At 32.7% G+C, this 15,150-nt stretch overlaps 1 protein-coding gene and 5 non-coding genes across 6 annotated transcripts; all 6 read right to left on the bottom strand.

Annotated features, from left to right (window-relative positions):
- Nucleotides 1-5,371: 5,371 nt before the first annotated feature.
- LOC127098644 (40S ribosomal protein S5) lies at nt 5,372-8,120 on the bottom strand. The gene is made up of 5 exons (XM_051037290.1): nt 7,957-8,120; nt 7,771-7,868; nt 7,360-7,631; nt 5,723-5,926; nt 5,372-5,622 (listed from the first exon to the last, which is right to left on the bottom strand). Exons 2-5 carry the CDS (start codon nt 7,864-7,866, stop codon nt 5,568-5,570), a joined length of 627 nt encoding a protein of 208 aa, XP_050893247.1. The 5' UTR covers nt 7,867-7,868; nt 7,957-8,120; the 3' UTR covers nt 5,372-5,567.
- Nucleotides 6,112-6,194, bottom strand: LOC127099486 (small nucleolar RNA Z102/R77). Its single transcript, XR_007793982.1, has one exon. It is a non-coding gene; the product is annotated as a small nucleolar RNA Z102/R77 (small nucleolar RNA).
- On the bottom strand, nt 6,356-6,438 carry LOC127099488 (small nucleolar RNA Z102/R77). The gene has a single exon (XR_007793984.1). It is a non-coding gene; the product is annotated as a small nucleolar RNA Z102/R77 (small nucleolar RNA).
- LOC127099487 (small nucleolar RNA Z102/R77) lies at nt 6,611-6,693 on the bottom strand. Its single transcript, XR_007793983.1, has one exon. It is a non-coding gene; the product is annotated as a small nucleolar RNA Z102/R77 (small nucleolar RNA).
- Nucleotides 6,884-6,966, bottom strand: LOC127099489 (small nucleolar RNA Z102/R77). Its single transcript, XR_007793985.1, has one exon. It is a non-coding gene; the product is annotated as a small nucleolar RNA Z102/R77 (small nucleolar RNA).
- On the bottom strand, nt 7,183-7,259 carry LOC127099490 (small nucleolar RNA Z102/R77). The gene has a single exon (XR_007793986.1). It is a non-coding gene; the product is annotated as a small nucleolar RNA Z102/R77 (small nucleolar RNA).
- Nucleotides 8,121-15,150: the final 7,030 nt, after the last annotated feature.

Below are 15,150 nucleotides of genomic sequence, written 5' to 3'. Positions count from 1 at the left end.
AACCAATATGAATGACTATAAGTTAATGAAACCATTGCTGATTAACTCTACACTATTAATCCGAGATTGTACAAATGAGTCTAAAGGTAATTGAAGTAGAAAGATTGCTATTGTTTTCATTTTGCTAAACAAACTTTGCAGCAGGTAACCATTGAATGTAGCAGGAGTATGGAGTACTAGAATAAACTTTTTAAAGGTTACACGTTGAGAGCATTGAAGAATGAAACCCGAAAACCATAAAATAAAATAAAATGTTTACCTTTATTAGAATTTTTTACAAAAATAATTCACTTTTTTAAAAAAAATTCCAAAAATACATTTGGTTTCAAAAAAATTCTCAAACTACCCCACTTTTAGGAGGAGACGTCAATTGAATTGGCGCCTTCTCTTAAATACTTGAATGGAGGCGCCAATTCGATTGGCTCTGTCCTAGCCAATCGAATTGGCGTCCATGTGTTGTACTTAAGAGGATGCGTCAATTCAATTGGAGTCTCAGTGTAAAATGATATTTTTTTTGGTAAATGATATACGTGATAGATAAATTTGATATATGACCCATTGATATTAATAAAATTTGTTGTTTACACAAAGAAACCTAATGGTGATGACCGGGATCACCTAACCGACCTCCGGTCCCACATCCTCTAGCTACCCTAACCCGTGGCTCTAACCCACGTTGATGATTCGGTACCGGTGTTTGAGCATCTAAGGGATCAGGAGCGTCACTTCCAACTACAGGAGAAGGCTTGTTGAGGTAGTCAGACAAGTTGGCATAGTCTTCAGTATGCATCGATGGCGTACCGCCGTAGCTGAGCTCATGACCCATGCTAGAGAAGTTGGGTTGTGGTTGACTCATTGATGGGCGACCGGGACGGTTGAAGGGAGACATGGGTGTGAACGATGCGTCGAGGAAAGGTTGGAAAGGTTGTTGGGGTGTTTGATAGAGATAGGGTTGTTGGATGTTTTGGTTTTGTGAGATGGCTACAACAACCATGACAACGGATGGCATGATCCTCCTTCTATCCATGTCTATTGCATCAGACATATTGCACAAAACTTCATGCGTGCTATAAAAGATAAGAATCTTCGCAAGAAGGTGGTGAATGTTGGGTATGCTCTAACTCAGCCCTCATTTCAATATTATCGTGATGAAATTAGACTGTCTAATGAAGACGCGGGGAGATGGCTAAATAACATATCAGTAGAGCAGTGGACAAGGGCATTTGACGGAGGTTGTCGATGGAGTCACATGACAACAAACCTTGTGGAATGCATGAATGGGGTATTCAAAGGAATTCGAAATCTGTCGATAACCGCCTTGGTAAGATCGACCTATTATAGGTTGACTTCTACGTTCGCAACCAGAGGTGAAAGATGGAGTGCGGTGTTAATGTCCGGGCAAGTATTCAGTGAGTGTTGCATGAAGGTCATGAAAGAGGAGAGCATCAACGCTAGCACACACGCTATAACAGTCTTTGACCGTCATAGGCAAAATTTCAGCGTCCAGGAAACAATGGATCACAACGAGGGGAGACCAAATTTAGCCTATGATGTTGGACTAAACAGAAGTTGGTGCGATTGTGGAAAATTCCAAGTCTTCCGCATTCCTTGCTCCCATGTCATTGCAGCATGCGCTTATACTCGTCAAGACGCTTACAGCCATTTATCTGATGTGTACAAGACCGTCACCGTCATGAATGTATATAATCAAAGTTTCTCGGTACTACCAATGGAGGAATACCGGTCTCCATATGAAGGTGATATAGTTTAGCACAACGACGAGATACGTAGAAAGAAAAAAGGAAGGTCAAACAGCACACGTATCAGGACAGAGATGGATTCCACAGATAAAATGATAAGATTATGTAGTATTTGTCGTCAACCAGGACACAACAAGAACAATTGTCCCAATCGAGGAGCATCATCTGGGTCTTAAGCTTTTTGTAACATTGTATTTCTGTAACTTTCAATCATTATATATCATTAAGTTTTTGTTACAACGAGGTTCACAACAAACATCAGTACAAAATAAGCTATCTGGAAACATAAATATTTCTAACTGATTACAACAATCAAATTGATGTCATCTCGACTGAACATCATTTCCTTAGCATCCTTATCAGTCTTCATTCGCATCCAACCAAAGATACTGTCGAGTCTCTCAATACTTCTAATTTTTTTCCCTTCTGATATTTTCTCATCTAACCAACAAACCAGCTCCCTCTTCAGTTGATCGAACGTAGTGATGTTCCAGAACAGCATCAGCATCTGAGGTTTGCCTCTCGCATAAATCATCTTTCCGTATCGGCGACGAACACCAAACATGATTGTCGAATGATTAATTGAGATGTGGAACAACGACTCACACAACGCATCTATTTATAACACAAAAATTGCATTTTACACTGAGGCGTCAATCCAATTGGCGCCTCCTCTCAAGGTATACACAGGGGCGACAATCTAATTGGCTAGGGCACCTGCCCTAACCAATCCAATTGGCGCCTGCATTCAATTTTTAAGAGGAGTCGCCAATTCAATTGGCGACTCCACCTAAAAGTGGGTTAGTTTGGGAATTTTTTTGAAACCATAGGTATTTTGGGAATTTCCATGAAAAAGTGGGTTATTTTTGTAAAAAATTCTCTTTATTCCTATACTCCCATTTTTTATAAAAAATACTAACTTTATTTTTCAAAAAGTTGTGTATTTTTTAATATTTTTTCTTTCATTTTATTTACCGTAAAATTTTGCAAATGAGTGTCGGTAGTTAAACATTAACTTTTATTTTGCATATGAAGATTTTACAAAAATTCTGATAAGCAGTTTTTTCATATTTTTTAACTTTTATTTTATATATCGGAAGACTTTGCGAAAGAGTTTTGTTGATCGATTTTTAACATTAATTTTTAGATTTAAATTTACTTTGATTCCTCTAATTTGGAAGTTTTAAATAAATGACCCCTTTATTCCAAAACCAATAAATTTTAATCTATTAATTTTGATGATCTTTAAATTTTTTGATCTCCATAAATAGGATGAAAAAATTATTTTTGGTTTTAACTATATTTAATAATTTCATTTAAATTTTTTTAATTAATTAATTAAAATATTAAAAAATATATCTCAGGATCTAAGCGCATTTATTTAATATATTAATCAAACTCCAATTGATATATATATATATATATATATATATATATATATATATATATATATATATATATATATATATATATATATATATATATATATATATATATATATATATATATATATATTATCTTTGTCCACGAAGAACTACCATCATACTTTTTTAGTACTTCCTTTATAGAATAAAAAAAGAAAAAGTAATTCTTAAATTACATAAAATATGATCCAATATACGCGATAATTTATGGACTGACTAATATTTTCACACAGTATTGTGTCGATCTATGAGCATGATCTATATATCTCACTCGAACAAGACGGTTGTATATATATATTCAATTTTCCAAAAATACAAATGTTAGATGAATAACGAGTTGAGTTTAAAGATTTCTCTAGTTTTCAAGAAACAATGAAAGTGAGACAACTCATCTCAACAAACTAATAGTATATCTTTAAAAGGAAAGCAGCTACATCATCAACAGCAAATATTTCTGAAATGTTTGTTCCGAACTAACCATCAACCTGAAATTCATGATATTAACACGTTTAGATGAAATTCTTGAACTTTTATTTTGGCTACTCTCTTAATTTATCTGCTAACATGGGATTTTAATATATGGAATATGGTCTCCAAAAATGAATAATTAACATGTTAAAAAACAATGCTAAACGGAAAACAATGTCAGCATGTTGAATTATTGCAGATATTTTAAGAACCAAATGCAATGTCTAATTTTGAATACTATTCAAGATATTAGAATATTCATTGGCCTCACCTGTATACCATCAACATCAATATACAAGCCAAACCTCTCAAAGGGACCAACAGCAGACTTTGCTCCAATAGCTATAATTAACTGCAAATTAGAAAGAAAAGTAATTTTCCATCAATTGATCTTCTCAAATGTAAACACAGCACCTCTATGCTTTAGCTAATCATGTGAGTATTATAAAAGTAAATTTTCAGCAAACAATTGCACTTACATTAAAGAAAATGGAAAAAGAAAAATATTGTAGTTGCTTCAACAAAAATGGAAGAACATTCAATATTTTAACTCCATTCTTTTGAAATTTGATGAAGATGATTTATGTTTGAGGTATGAATATAGAGTCTCACATTATTTTCTCCTGGATTATAGGATAAAAGTGAATCTTTAAAAAAATATATAAGTGGATTATAGGATAAAAGTGAATCTTTAAGAAATAAAGATATATTGCAATAAAATGGACTTTATATAATGTTTTTTCAAAATTTTACCTATTTTTTTTATAATAATTTAAATTATTAATTCTTTAAAAATATTTAAAATATGAAATTAGTTAAAAATATATTAATTAATAAAATATCTTAGTTATAAGTAATTAAAAATACAATAGTTACTTTTGTAATATAGAGATCAATCGTTTAAAATTTTCAAATTAAAAGGATCATAAGTGCATTTAATATTTTTTTTTTAATTTATTTTATATATCAAAAATACTTTGCCAAAAAATTCAAATTTTGCAAAAGAATTCTCTTAATGACTTTTCAAAAACATTCTGTTAATTAAAACACATTATATTAGTCTCTTATATTTTATCTTTAATTTTAAGTTGATATGTGGCGTATCTTACCCAATAATATTTATTATAAGATAATTTTTTATATTAAATAATATACGAATAATAGATTTAACAATTAATTTCTCTATTATAATAAAATCTCTTAATATACAAATATTCTCTAATATACGAATAATAGATTTTACCCAGGTCATTAACCACCTAAAATAAAATCTCTTCAATTTAAACAAAATATTATTTTTTTAAATATGATTGTTAACTCACATTACCAAATTGTTATGCCACATAACCCAAGTTAACATATTTTTATTAATAGTTGACATTTTTTTTAATAATTAAACGCACTTTGTAACTATGCCAAAACTAATTATGAGTACTTTGGTAAAAATAATATAATGCAGGAGTAGGGAAATAAATGATAGAGTACGGAATAAAAATTTTCCCAAAAGTCCATCTGGTTTAATAAGATTATATTTCCCATTATCAATTTTAATACATGATTAGGCATAAATGAAATAAAGCGCACACCTTTAGAAATATGTCATTTGTGCAGGTCAGCACATCTGATTTAGTCTGTTTGTTCATTCTTCATTTTCCTTTTTGTTCGTTCTTCATTTTCTCACATGATAATGAGCCATTGTATGGCAGAAAAATACTACCATCATTCAAATTATCATATTATAATTTATGAAGGTAAACCAAACGCATCATGGTCTTGGAAAACAAACACATTACCCGTTTAAGGACCAAAATTACTCATTATATACGCAAGCAAAAAGCTAAGAAACTAAAGTCAAAATCATAATTAAGTTGCATCAAAATACTCTGAGGGTGCCAATTCTCCTGTCATAAGCTGCTTAACGATTTGCCTTGGCAACTCTCTCAATTTCATCTTTCTTCTTTATTGCATAACTGAAACAGTATAATATTTAGTTATTAGCAAGTCACCAAATAAATAAGACTTAAAACAAAATAGATAGAGAAAATTAAACCCATCACAAACTAAATGTACCTGTTAGATGAACCTTTTGCCGCATTAATAAGTTCATCAGCCAAACATTCAGCAATTGTCTTAATATTCCTAAAAGCAGCTTCACGTGCACCGGTACTGATAAGATAGATAGCTTGATTAACACGACGAAGGGGTGAGATATCCACTGCCTGTCTTCTCACAACTCCAGCAGAACCAATGCGAGTAGCATCTTCACGGGGACCACTGACCAAAAGAAAAATAATCATATTAAAGTTTCAAAAGTACAATTAATTCATAATTTTCCATATGTAGAATAGGTAATTGTATTCTATCTAGAAAAAAGTTAAGGGTGAGGATTGATGTTGATTAAATAAATAGCCGTGATGTAAATTATTATAAGAACAATTACAATTCTATTTATTAAAGGAGAATGATCAGATAAAGCTAATACAAACATGCCATCATTTAGGCAATCAAACCAATAGGGAAATAACCAATCATCATATCATTCTCCAACTCTGATTGTCGTTGCTACATGCTTTAAAACAAAAATAGATTTTTACATTAAAAGACATCTAATATAGTTTTGACTCATAACACTAGAGCATAAGATATCACAAAACTTGGGCATGCTCTAACAACATAGATTACTTGAAAGTTAAAATAAACTGGAGATGATCAGATAGAGCTAATACAAAAAAGCCATCATCCGGCCAGTCAAACCAATAGGGAAATAACCAATCATCACATCATTCCACAACTATGATCTTCATTGCCATTTGCTTTTAAAACCATCATATGTGCTAAGATATCACAAAAGTTGGCACACTCCTAACAAAATTTATCATAAATGGTTTGATTAAAAATATTAAAAAAATGAAGAAAAAAAACATTAGTTGAAAATTAAAATAATCTGGGAGACAGTGAGAATGATCAGATAGAGCTAATACAAAAATGCCATCATCCAGGCCATCAAACCAATAGGGAAAAAACCAATCATCACGTCATTCTCCAACTATGATTTTCATTTCCTTTAAAACCAAAGTAGTTTTAACACTAAAACACATGTAGTAAAGTCATAACCCGTAGTAATATAGCACAAAAGTTGGCACACTCGTGACAAAATATGTCTTCAAGCGCTAACTTTTATAAAAAATAACATGTAATGAACACATTATAATAAACTGTGATATATAGGGAGAAAGATCAGATAGAGCTAATACAAAAACGCCATCATTCGGGCAATCAAACCAATAGGGAAATAACCATTCATCATCTCATTCTCCAACTCTGATTGCCATTGTTTTATGCTTCATACAAAATTAGATTTTACAAAACACATCTAAAAGACTGTCATAACCCAGGAGTGGTAGGATATCACAAAAAAATGGCATGCCTTAACAACATTAACCATGAAGGGTATATTTTTATCATAAAAAACAAACATATCTAATTGTATCTAACTAGATATCAAAAAATAATGAATTAGAATGTTAGGAGAATGGTCAGACATGATACCAATTGCATCATTTAGATTATCAAACCAATAGGGAAACAAATATTCATCACTCCATCCTCCAAATCAAACCAACCAAAAAGACTTTCACTAAAGTAGTTATAAACCAACTGTATATACCACAACATAGAAATCTAATTTCACAGCAAACAAAGCTTACCTGTTGACGATGGCATCAACAATGACCTGAATTGGGTTCTGGTCAGTAAGCAAATGAATAATTTCCATGGCATGCCTGATGATCTTAACAGCCTTGAGCTTCTTTCCATTGTTCCTACCGTGCATCATAAGAGAGTTTGTGAGCCTCTCCACAATGGGGCACTGAGCTTTCCTAAACCTCTTCACAGAGTACCTACCAGCAGTGTGAGGAACGTATGTGGCATGTTTGGATGCCGCAACTCCAATATAATCACTCAAAGACACATCAGAGAGCTAAAACACCACAAAAACAAAAAACAGAAATTCGTAATAAAAACTAATATAAATCATAATTAGATCAAACCCTAAACAGAAATCTAAATCAAGTAATTAATCTGATAATAGCACAGAAATGAAAGGAAAACAACTAAACCTGGATATCATCGAAGCTCCAGCGGTTAAAGAGTTTAACTTCGATCTGTGATGGATCTGAAACGACAATATCGGGTTCTTGAACAACTTCAGCCATTGCTGCATAAAGAATCAGCCAAGTTAGTTAACGAAATGGAAAGATGAATTGATACAGATAGTTAACAAAGCTGGAGAAAAAAAAACTTGCTGTGTGAGAATGGTGTGGAAATGAGGCAACCAAATCACACGCTGTAGAGGAAGAGAAGTGTATCAAAAACCCTAGATTTTGTGATTGTCGATTTTAGGGATAAACTTATAAATGATCCAAACCCTAGACAAAATAATATATGGGCCGAACCAGTAGTTTTCTTTATTTCTTAACGGAAAACATTATTTGAACCCTCTCTTTTACTTATACCCTCCTTTCTAATTCTTTTTAAATTGTCTTATTTCTTTTCTTTCTTTTTTTTTAGATAAATGATGATGATGATGCACTGACACTGTAAATTATTTTTATACTATTAATCAATGACAATCATCTACCACCAAATCAGTCTATAAATTTTAAATTCCTTATATATTTTGGCACTTTAAAATATTTTGATTGAATATATGTGTAATATTTTTTATTCTGATAGTATACTACTATTAAACTCTTTTTTTTCTATTTAAAATATAGAATTATGCGTGGACATATAAGGGTGGAAATAGGATGGACCGAGTTAGACTTTGCTAAATCTGAGTTTGGTCTGCTAAAAAATTCAAAGCCTATGTCTGACCTATAGTCTATCGTAAAGTTATTTTTAGGTTCGATTCTAGTATTTTCGAATGTTTGATTGATCTCTTAACCTACTTAAAAGTCTACTTTTCAACATTTATAAAAATAAATTCAACTAATGTTAAATAGACTATCTAATTAAAATATCAATGAGACTAGATTTTTATTTTCATTGACTCATTTGAGATTAGTTATTAGCGTAAGTTTTGTGATATTATTTGTTTGAGAGAACTTATGAAAACAATTTATGACAATAGTTTATGACATTGTTCGTAAGGTTTTTTCAACTTATTTTCATAAGCTTTTCAAGATAACTAGATGTATTTTTGTAATTTAATTCAAAGTACAAATACAATATGATAATAATAACAAATTTATTCATTTTTACTTAAATAGGTCGGTCTGGTAGGCTTAAAAAACTTTTTTTTATGACTTGTAGCTTAACTTTTTTTAACTAAATAGGCTTATAAAAAGTCTAGGCTTTTTCCAATAAAAAAGAGTCTGGTCTAGCCTGCGTTTGTGTAGATTAGATCATAGACTCTTGTTAATTGGTATATCTTATTTCCGCCCCTATTCACAATGAAAAATAAGGGATGGCTATGTGGTTTACTATGCATATTTTATAATAAATAGTAAAATGGAATTTGTACTATATTGAAAACAATTATACTATAGTGGAGATGAATATATAATTCATGCATTGTAAATTCAACAATGTTGCCATAAATACAAATGGTTGGTAATTAGTCTCACTTGTTCAATAGAAAGTAAGTAGTAGTGCAATGACATGTTGGGTCAATCGTTAGGTTTTAATATGATAAGGCATTTATATATTTTTCTGGGCTTTTATCTATGAGTAATGCACATTGTGAGAGACAGATATATACTCATCTAAAATCTTAAGGTGATATGTGTGTGGATTCTCTCGCTTATAATTGTTTAAGTCTTTATTTTTCTAATCAATATTAGACTTCCTCGTGTTTTGCTTCTCAAAGTTTCCAACTCACGCTTAATATTCTCAACACTCCCTTCAAGTGTGAGTCTATCCATAATGTTCCCCCTCAAGCGGAAGCTTTTTCATTCACATACACTTGTATCATCGTTGACACTCTTCAACAAGACACCTCATATCTATCATCCTACAGGGAGGACTTTTGGGGAAAAACAAATAAAATATAAGAAAAAAATAGGACACAATCACAAGTACAACAACATAACGTGAAAACTCCAAAACCGGAGAAAAAAACACGGTCATTGTCAATTGACAACTAGAGAATAACATTATGTAAAAGTTGTTATAACACATAATACCCAACTAACCTAGACCCCCAGTACACCCACACCATCCAAAACATATATTTAACTATACTTCACAACACTTTAATAAAAGAGTATAAAAGAACAAAGAAATTAAATTACAAGCTTAAAGTCCTTTTGACTGGTACATCTTGGAATGAAGAATTTAAATCCTATGTATAGTCATGGACTCCTTCTTCCTTCACAAAATTAAGCGATGTGGGACTTCAAAAAACTTGTGTCTTATATATAGCTTTGGACCCTCTCTTCATTCACAAAACTAAGCAAAGTGGGACTTCTTCAACATGTATATTTTCAACCAACCCCAACAATCTCCATTTGAATGAAAATAATACATTAACTTTCATTGTCTTCACCGACAATCATACTCCACCATAAAGAGTATCAACATGTATACTTGCAACCAATCTTAACAATCTACATCTTGATTGAAAATAATACATCAATTTTCATTGTCTTCATCGCTAATCATACTCCACCATAAAAAGTATAGTCACTTGAAGCTACACCACCCCAAGAATTTTCACATTGTCTTCACCGACAATCCTAATTTTAAAAAACTATCATATTCCACCTAAAGAATAGTATACTTCATTTAAAGTTAAACCACTTAAAAACATTTCACATGTCGAAAACCATGTTGAAACTTTATGGTGCAAATTCCTTGTTAGCAAGAAGCTCTTCAACCATCAACTTAATCTTGCACCTTGTGTAATCTTGATTGTATCAACATATCTTTTACTAGAACTTTCCACAAGTAAAAGAAAATCTTCCATCAATTTTCTATAGCATAAACTGCACAACGGAATTTGTGATTGCAGCTCAACAACTCTTTCACAACACTACAATTCTTTTTTGATGTGGAAGATCAGACAAAATTGCAACCATACAGCATATTAAGAACACTTATCCCCCTTATCGAACTAGACTATGATACTAGTTGTTGGAAAAAATCAAATAAAGCATAGAGAAAAAACAAGAACATAATCATAACATAAGAACATAACGTGGAAACTCCAAAACTAGAAAAAAAATCATGGTCCGTGTCAATAGACGACCAAAGAATAACATTATGTAAAAATTATTACAACATGATAATTATATGTATTTGTGATTGAAAGTAATTTTGGTAAAATTAATTTAGCAGCAACATGTTGAATAAGATGTCTTAACATGTGGATCTGACATCTTGTCTGTTACAGGTTTACTCTTGGTAACGTTTGTTTGATTGACATATTACTGAATAATTTAGGAATATTAAGTAATCCTATGTGGCGTCCAAGATTGATGAATCGGAGATTCCATTTGAATTTAAAGTTATTATGTTTTTCTAAATGTTGAGACATTTTAGGAAACTTTTGATTGTAGACCTAATTTTATGCAGAAGTTTCTGCAGGCTTTTAGCATCTGTCTCGTTGCGTGTTTGAAGCCCAAATCTAGTCCAGACTTTGACTATATATATATATATGTATATATATATATATATATATATATATATATATATATATATATATATATATATATATATAATGCCATACACCTAATTGGAGTAGGGATCAAATATTGTTTTCATTGAGTTTTAGGGTTTGTGTGTTCATGTTAATTGTGAGCCTCTTTAATATCATCTTGATATAAGAGTAGGATTATCTCTATTGAGTTGTAAGTTTTGTCAATCACTCTTAAGTTTTTAAGCATTGAGTGATTTTATGTCTTTGAAGTGTAACATCTGAAACTTTCAAAATAATATTGTTTCATCACTGTTGTGATTAAAAGGGAAGTGAGGGGTCTTAGGTAGATGTTAATCACGGGTAGTGATTAGGGAGTAGATTGTAAACTAGAGATAGTTTATTGTAGCTCTACAAACTGATACTATTTAGTGGATATCCTTCCTGGCTTGGTAGCCCCCAGATGTAGGTGTTGTTGTATACTGAACTGAGTTAACAACTCTGTGTGTTCTGTTATTTTATGTACTTTTAACTGTATGTTATATTGTCATTATGTTTTGATCAGATATTAGTGTCTCGACATCTCTTAGGATATTTGATATCTGCATACCAGAATTTCAATTGGTATCAGAGCAGGCATCCTGCTCTATGTCTGTGTGAGATTCAGTGAAGATGTTTTCTGGTACAATGGACAAGGAAGGAGGATTTGTGAACAGACCGCCCATTCTTGATGGAACCAACTATGACTATTGGAAAGCTTGTATGATGGCCTTTATTCAATTCATGGACATCAAGGCTTGGATATCTATGGTTAAGGGATGGGATCCACCAATGGTTAGAGATAAATATGGTAAGATAATTGATATGTTAAAGGTTGAGGAAGACTGGGATGGTGAAAATGACGAATTAGCTCAGGGAAACTCCAAAGCATTGAATGCCTTGTTCAATGGAATGGACAAGAACATCTTCGGACTAATAAATAATTATATTGTTGTTAAAGATGCCTGGGAGATATTAAAGACTGCTTATGTGGAACCTCTAAGGTGAAGATGTCAAGACTTAAACTTCTTACCACCAAGTTTGAGAACTTAACAATGAAGGAGGATACGAGTATTCATGAATTTCACATGAATATTATTGAGATAGTCAATGCCTCAAGTGCCCTGGGGGAGTCAAAAGCTAAGTTGGTCAGAAAAAATCTCAGATCTCTTCTAAAGAGATCTGATGTTAATGTAACTGCCATTGAATAAGCCCAAGATATAAACAACATGAAAGTTGATGAACTTATGGGATCTCTTCAGACCTTTGAATTAGGGATCAGTGAAAAATCTGAAAAGAAGAAAAGCATAGCCTTTGTTTCTCATGTTGAAGACTTAGAAGATGAACGTGACTTGGATACAAATGAAGGGATATCTAATGCTATTGTGTTTCTTGGGAGACAATTTAACAAAGTGATGAAGAAGATGGACTAGAAGACAAGATCAAATGTCAAGAACAAGTCATTTGACATCAACGAAAATCAGGATTTTGGGAGAAGGACCAAAATTGAAGAAAAGACTAACCAAGGAAAAGGAATCAAATGTCATGGATGTGAAAGGTTTAGACGCATAAGAGCTAAGTGTCCCACTTATCTCAAGAAGCATAAGAAGGGTATGTCTGTGTCATGGTCAAAAGATGATTCTAAAAGTGATCCTGAAGTGGAATCTACCAAACAGGTTACTGCCTTGACTGGAATTTGTGATTCTGATGAAGAATCAAATTATGAATAACTCACTTTAGAGGAACTTGTTGAGTCATACAAGGAGTTATGCCTCATAAGTGAAGAAGTGTGTCAACTGGGAGAAGATCAAGAGAAAGTCATTGCCCAACTACAAGTTGAAAAAGTGGAGCATCTGTCTATCATCTTTGATCTAAAGGATGAAGTTGTATTCCTCAATTCAGAAATTGACAATATGACTAAGTCTATAAGAATGCTTAATAGTAGTTCTGATGTGCTGGATGAGATTCTTCAAACTGGTAAGAATGCTGGAAATGTTAAAGGTCTTGGTTATGATAGTCAAGTTTTAATGAACAAAGGAAAAGGGTTTGCAATGAATTTTGTCCATCCTAAAAGAAAACATGAACAAAAGATGCCAAATCAAATGTCCCAACATCAGCAAAGACACCAGAAGGATTACTCAGGAAGCAAGATCCAACGATGGAGATGTCATCATTGTGGAAGGTTTGGTCACATAAAACCCTATTGTTACAAACTATATGGCTATCCCAAACCTATTTCACAACCCATAAGTAAACAAACTATTGTTAAGTGGATTCCCATAAATGACACATCTTCTAATAGTTCACACCTCCCTCATAGCCTCTTCTAAAGAGGATTGGTATTTTGATAGTGGTTGTTCTAGACACATGATTGGTGTCAAGAAATTCTTGGTGGATATTAAATCATATTCCACTAGATATGTCACTTTTGGAGATTGATCAAAAGGTGAAATAAAAGGTGTTGGAAAGTTGGACTATATTGGACTGCCTAGTCTTGATGATGTACTGTTTGTTAAAGGGTTGATTGCTAATTTGATAAGTATTAGTCAACTATGTGACCAAGGTCTCAAAGTTAACTTTACTAAATCTGAATGCCTGGTAACAAATTAGAATGAAGTCTCATGAAGGGAGCCAGATCAAAATATAACTGTTGTTTGTGGACTCCTCGAGAAACAGATTGTTTATCCACATGCATGATGACAAAAGAAGATGAAGTTAAGTTATGGCATACAAAGTTAGGTCACTTACATCTGAAAGGTATGAAGAAAGTTTTGTCAAAAGAACCAGTTAAAGGTATTCCCAAACTAAAAATTGATGAAGGAAGAATGTACGGTGAATGTCAAATTGGGAAGCAAACAAAGATGTCACATAAGAAGCTCCAACATATGACCACTTCAAAAGCTCTGTGGCTACTTCATATGGACTTCATGGGACCTATGCAGGTTGAAATTCATGGAGGAAATAGATATGCTTATGTTGTTGTTGATGACTTCTCAAGGTTCACCTGGGTGAATTTCATCAAAAAGAAGTCAGGAGTGTTTGAAGTATTTAAAGAACTTTGTCAAAAGATTCAGAGAGAGAAGGATTGTGGTATTCTCAGAATTAGAAGTGACCATGCGGAGGAATTTGAAAATAGCATCACTACGCCAAAAACTGGAATAGACAGCGCACCTTAGAGGGCGCTTTATTACAAAAGCGCACTCTAAAGTGAAGCGAAAAAATAAGGAGCGAACAACTGGAATAGACAGCGCACTTTAGAGGGCGCTTTTGTAATAAAGTGCCCTCTAAGGTGAAGCGAAAAAATAAGGAGGAGATAGAGGGACAACAATACAGGGCGCTTTTTAGAAAGCGCCCTCTAAGGTTACCCTTAGAGGGCGCTTTTAAAAAAGCGCTCTATAAGTCCATGTGCATTTCCAGTTTATAAAGCGCTTTTGGAAAGCCTTAGAGAGCGCTTTCATAAGCGCCCTCTTAGGCCCCCTTTAGAGGGCGCTTTTTTTCCACAAGCGCCCTCTAAGGTCCCCTTTAGTAAACATTAAAATTATAACATACTGCGCGTTTTGTTATTTCACTCTCTGTTATTTTCGTTCTTTTTCACGTTAGGGTTCTCACTGCTACGATTTTCGCTACTTCTAAGGCGTTCTCCTTCCACCTCTGTTAGATCTACGACGTTTCCTCCTTCTATTAATTCGTTGTTAGCTGTTCGATTTTGACACCATAGGTATTTTTCTAATCTTCATATTTGATCAGTCACCATTTATGCTAGGTATTTCACTATTTAACCGTAAATAAGTCAGGTAAACTGCGTAAACTGAAGCATTTTTAG

Source organism: Lathyrus oleraceus, chromosome 6 (assembly GCF_024323335.1).
Source record: "Lathyrus oleraceus cultivar Zhongwan6 chromosome 6, CAAS_Psat_ZW6_1.0, whole genome shotgun sequence".
Taxonomy (NCBI): domain Eukaryota; kingdom Viridiplantae; phylum Streptophyta; class Magnoliopsida; order Fabales; family Fabaceae; genus Lathyrus; species Lathyrus oleraceus.
Note: the sequence above shows the minus strand (reverse complement) of the source record. Positions and strands in the feature narration are given on the sequence as shown.

Bases quoted from the DNA above. Each gene is read 5' to 3' on its own strand.
- LOC127098644 (XM_051037290.1), bottom strand. From the start codon at position 7,866: ATGGCTGAAGTTGTTCAAGAACCCGATATTGTCGTTTCAGATCCATCA. The intron at 7,632-7,770 runs GTTTAGTTGTTT...GTGGTGTTTTAG, and splicing joins GGAGCTTCGATGATATCCAG to CTCTCTGATGTGTCTTTGAG. The intron at 5,927-7,359 runs GTAAGCTTTGTT...TCTTTTGGTCAG, and splicing joins GTTGATGCCATCGTCAACAG to TGGTCCCCGTGAAGATGCTA.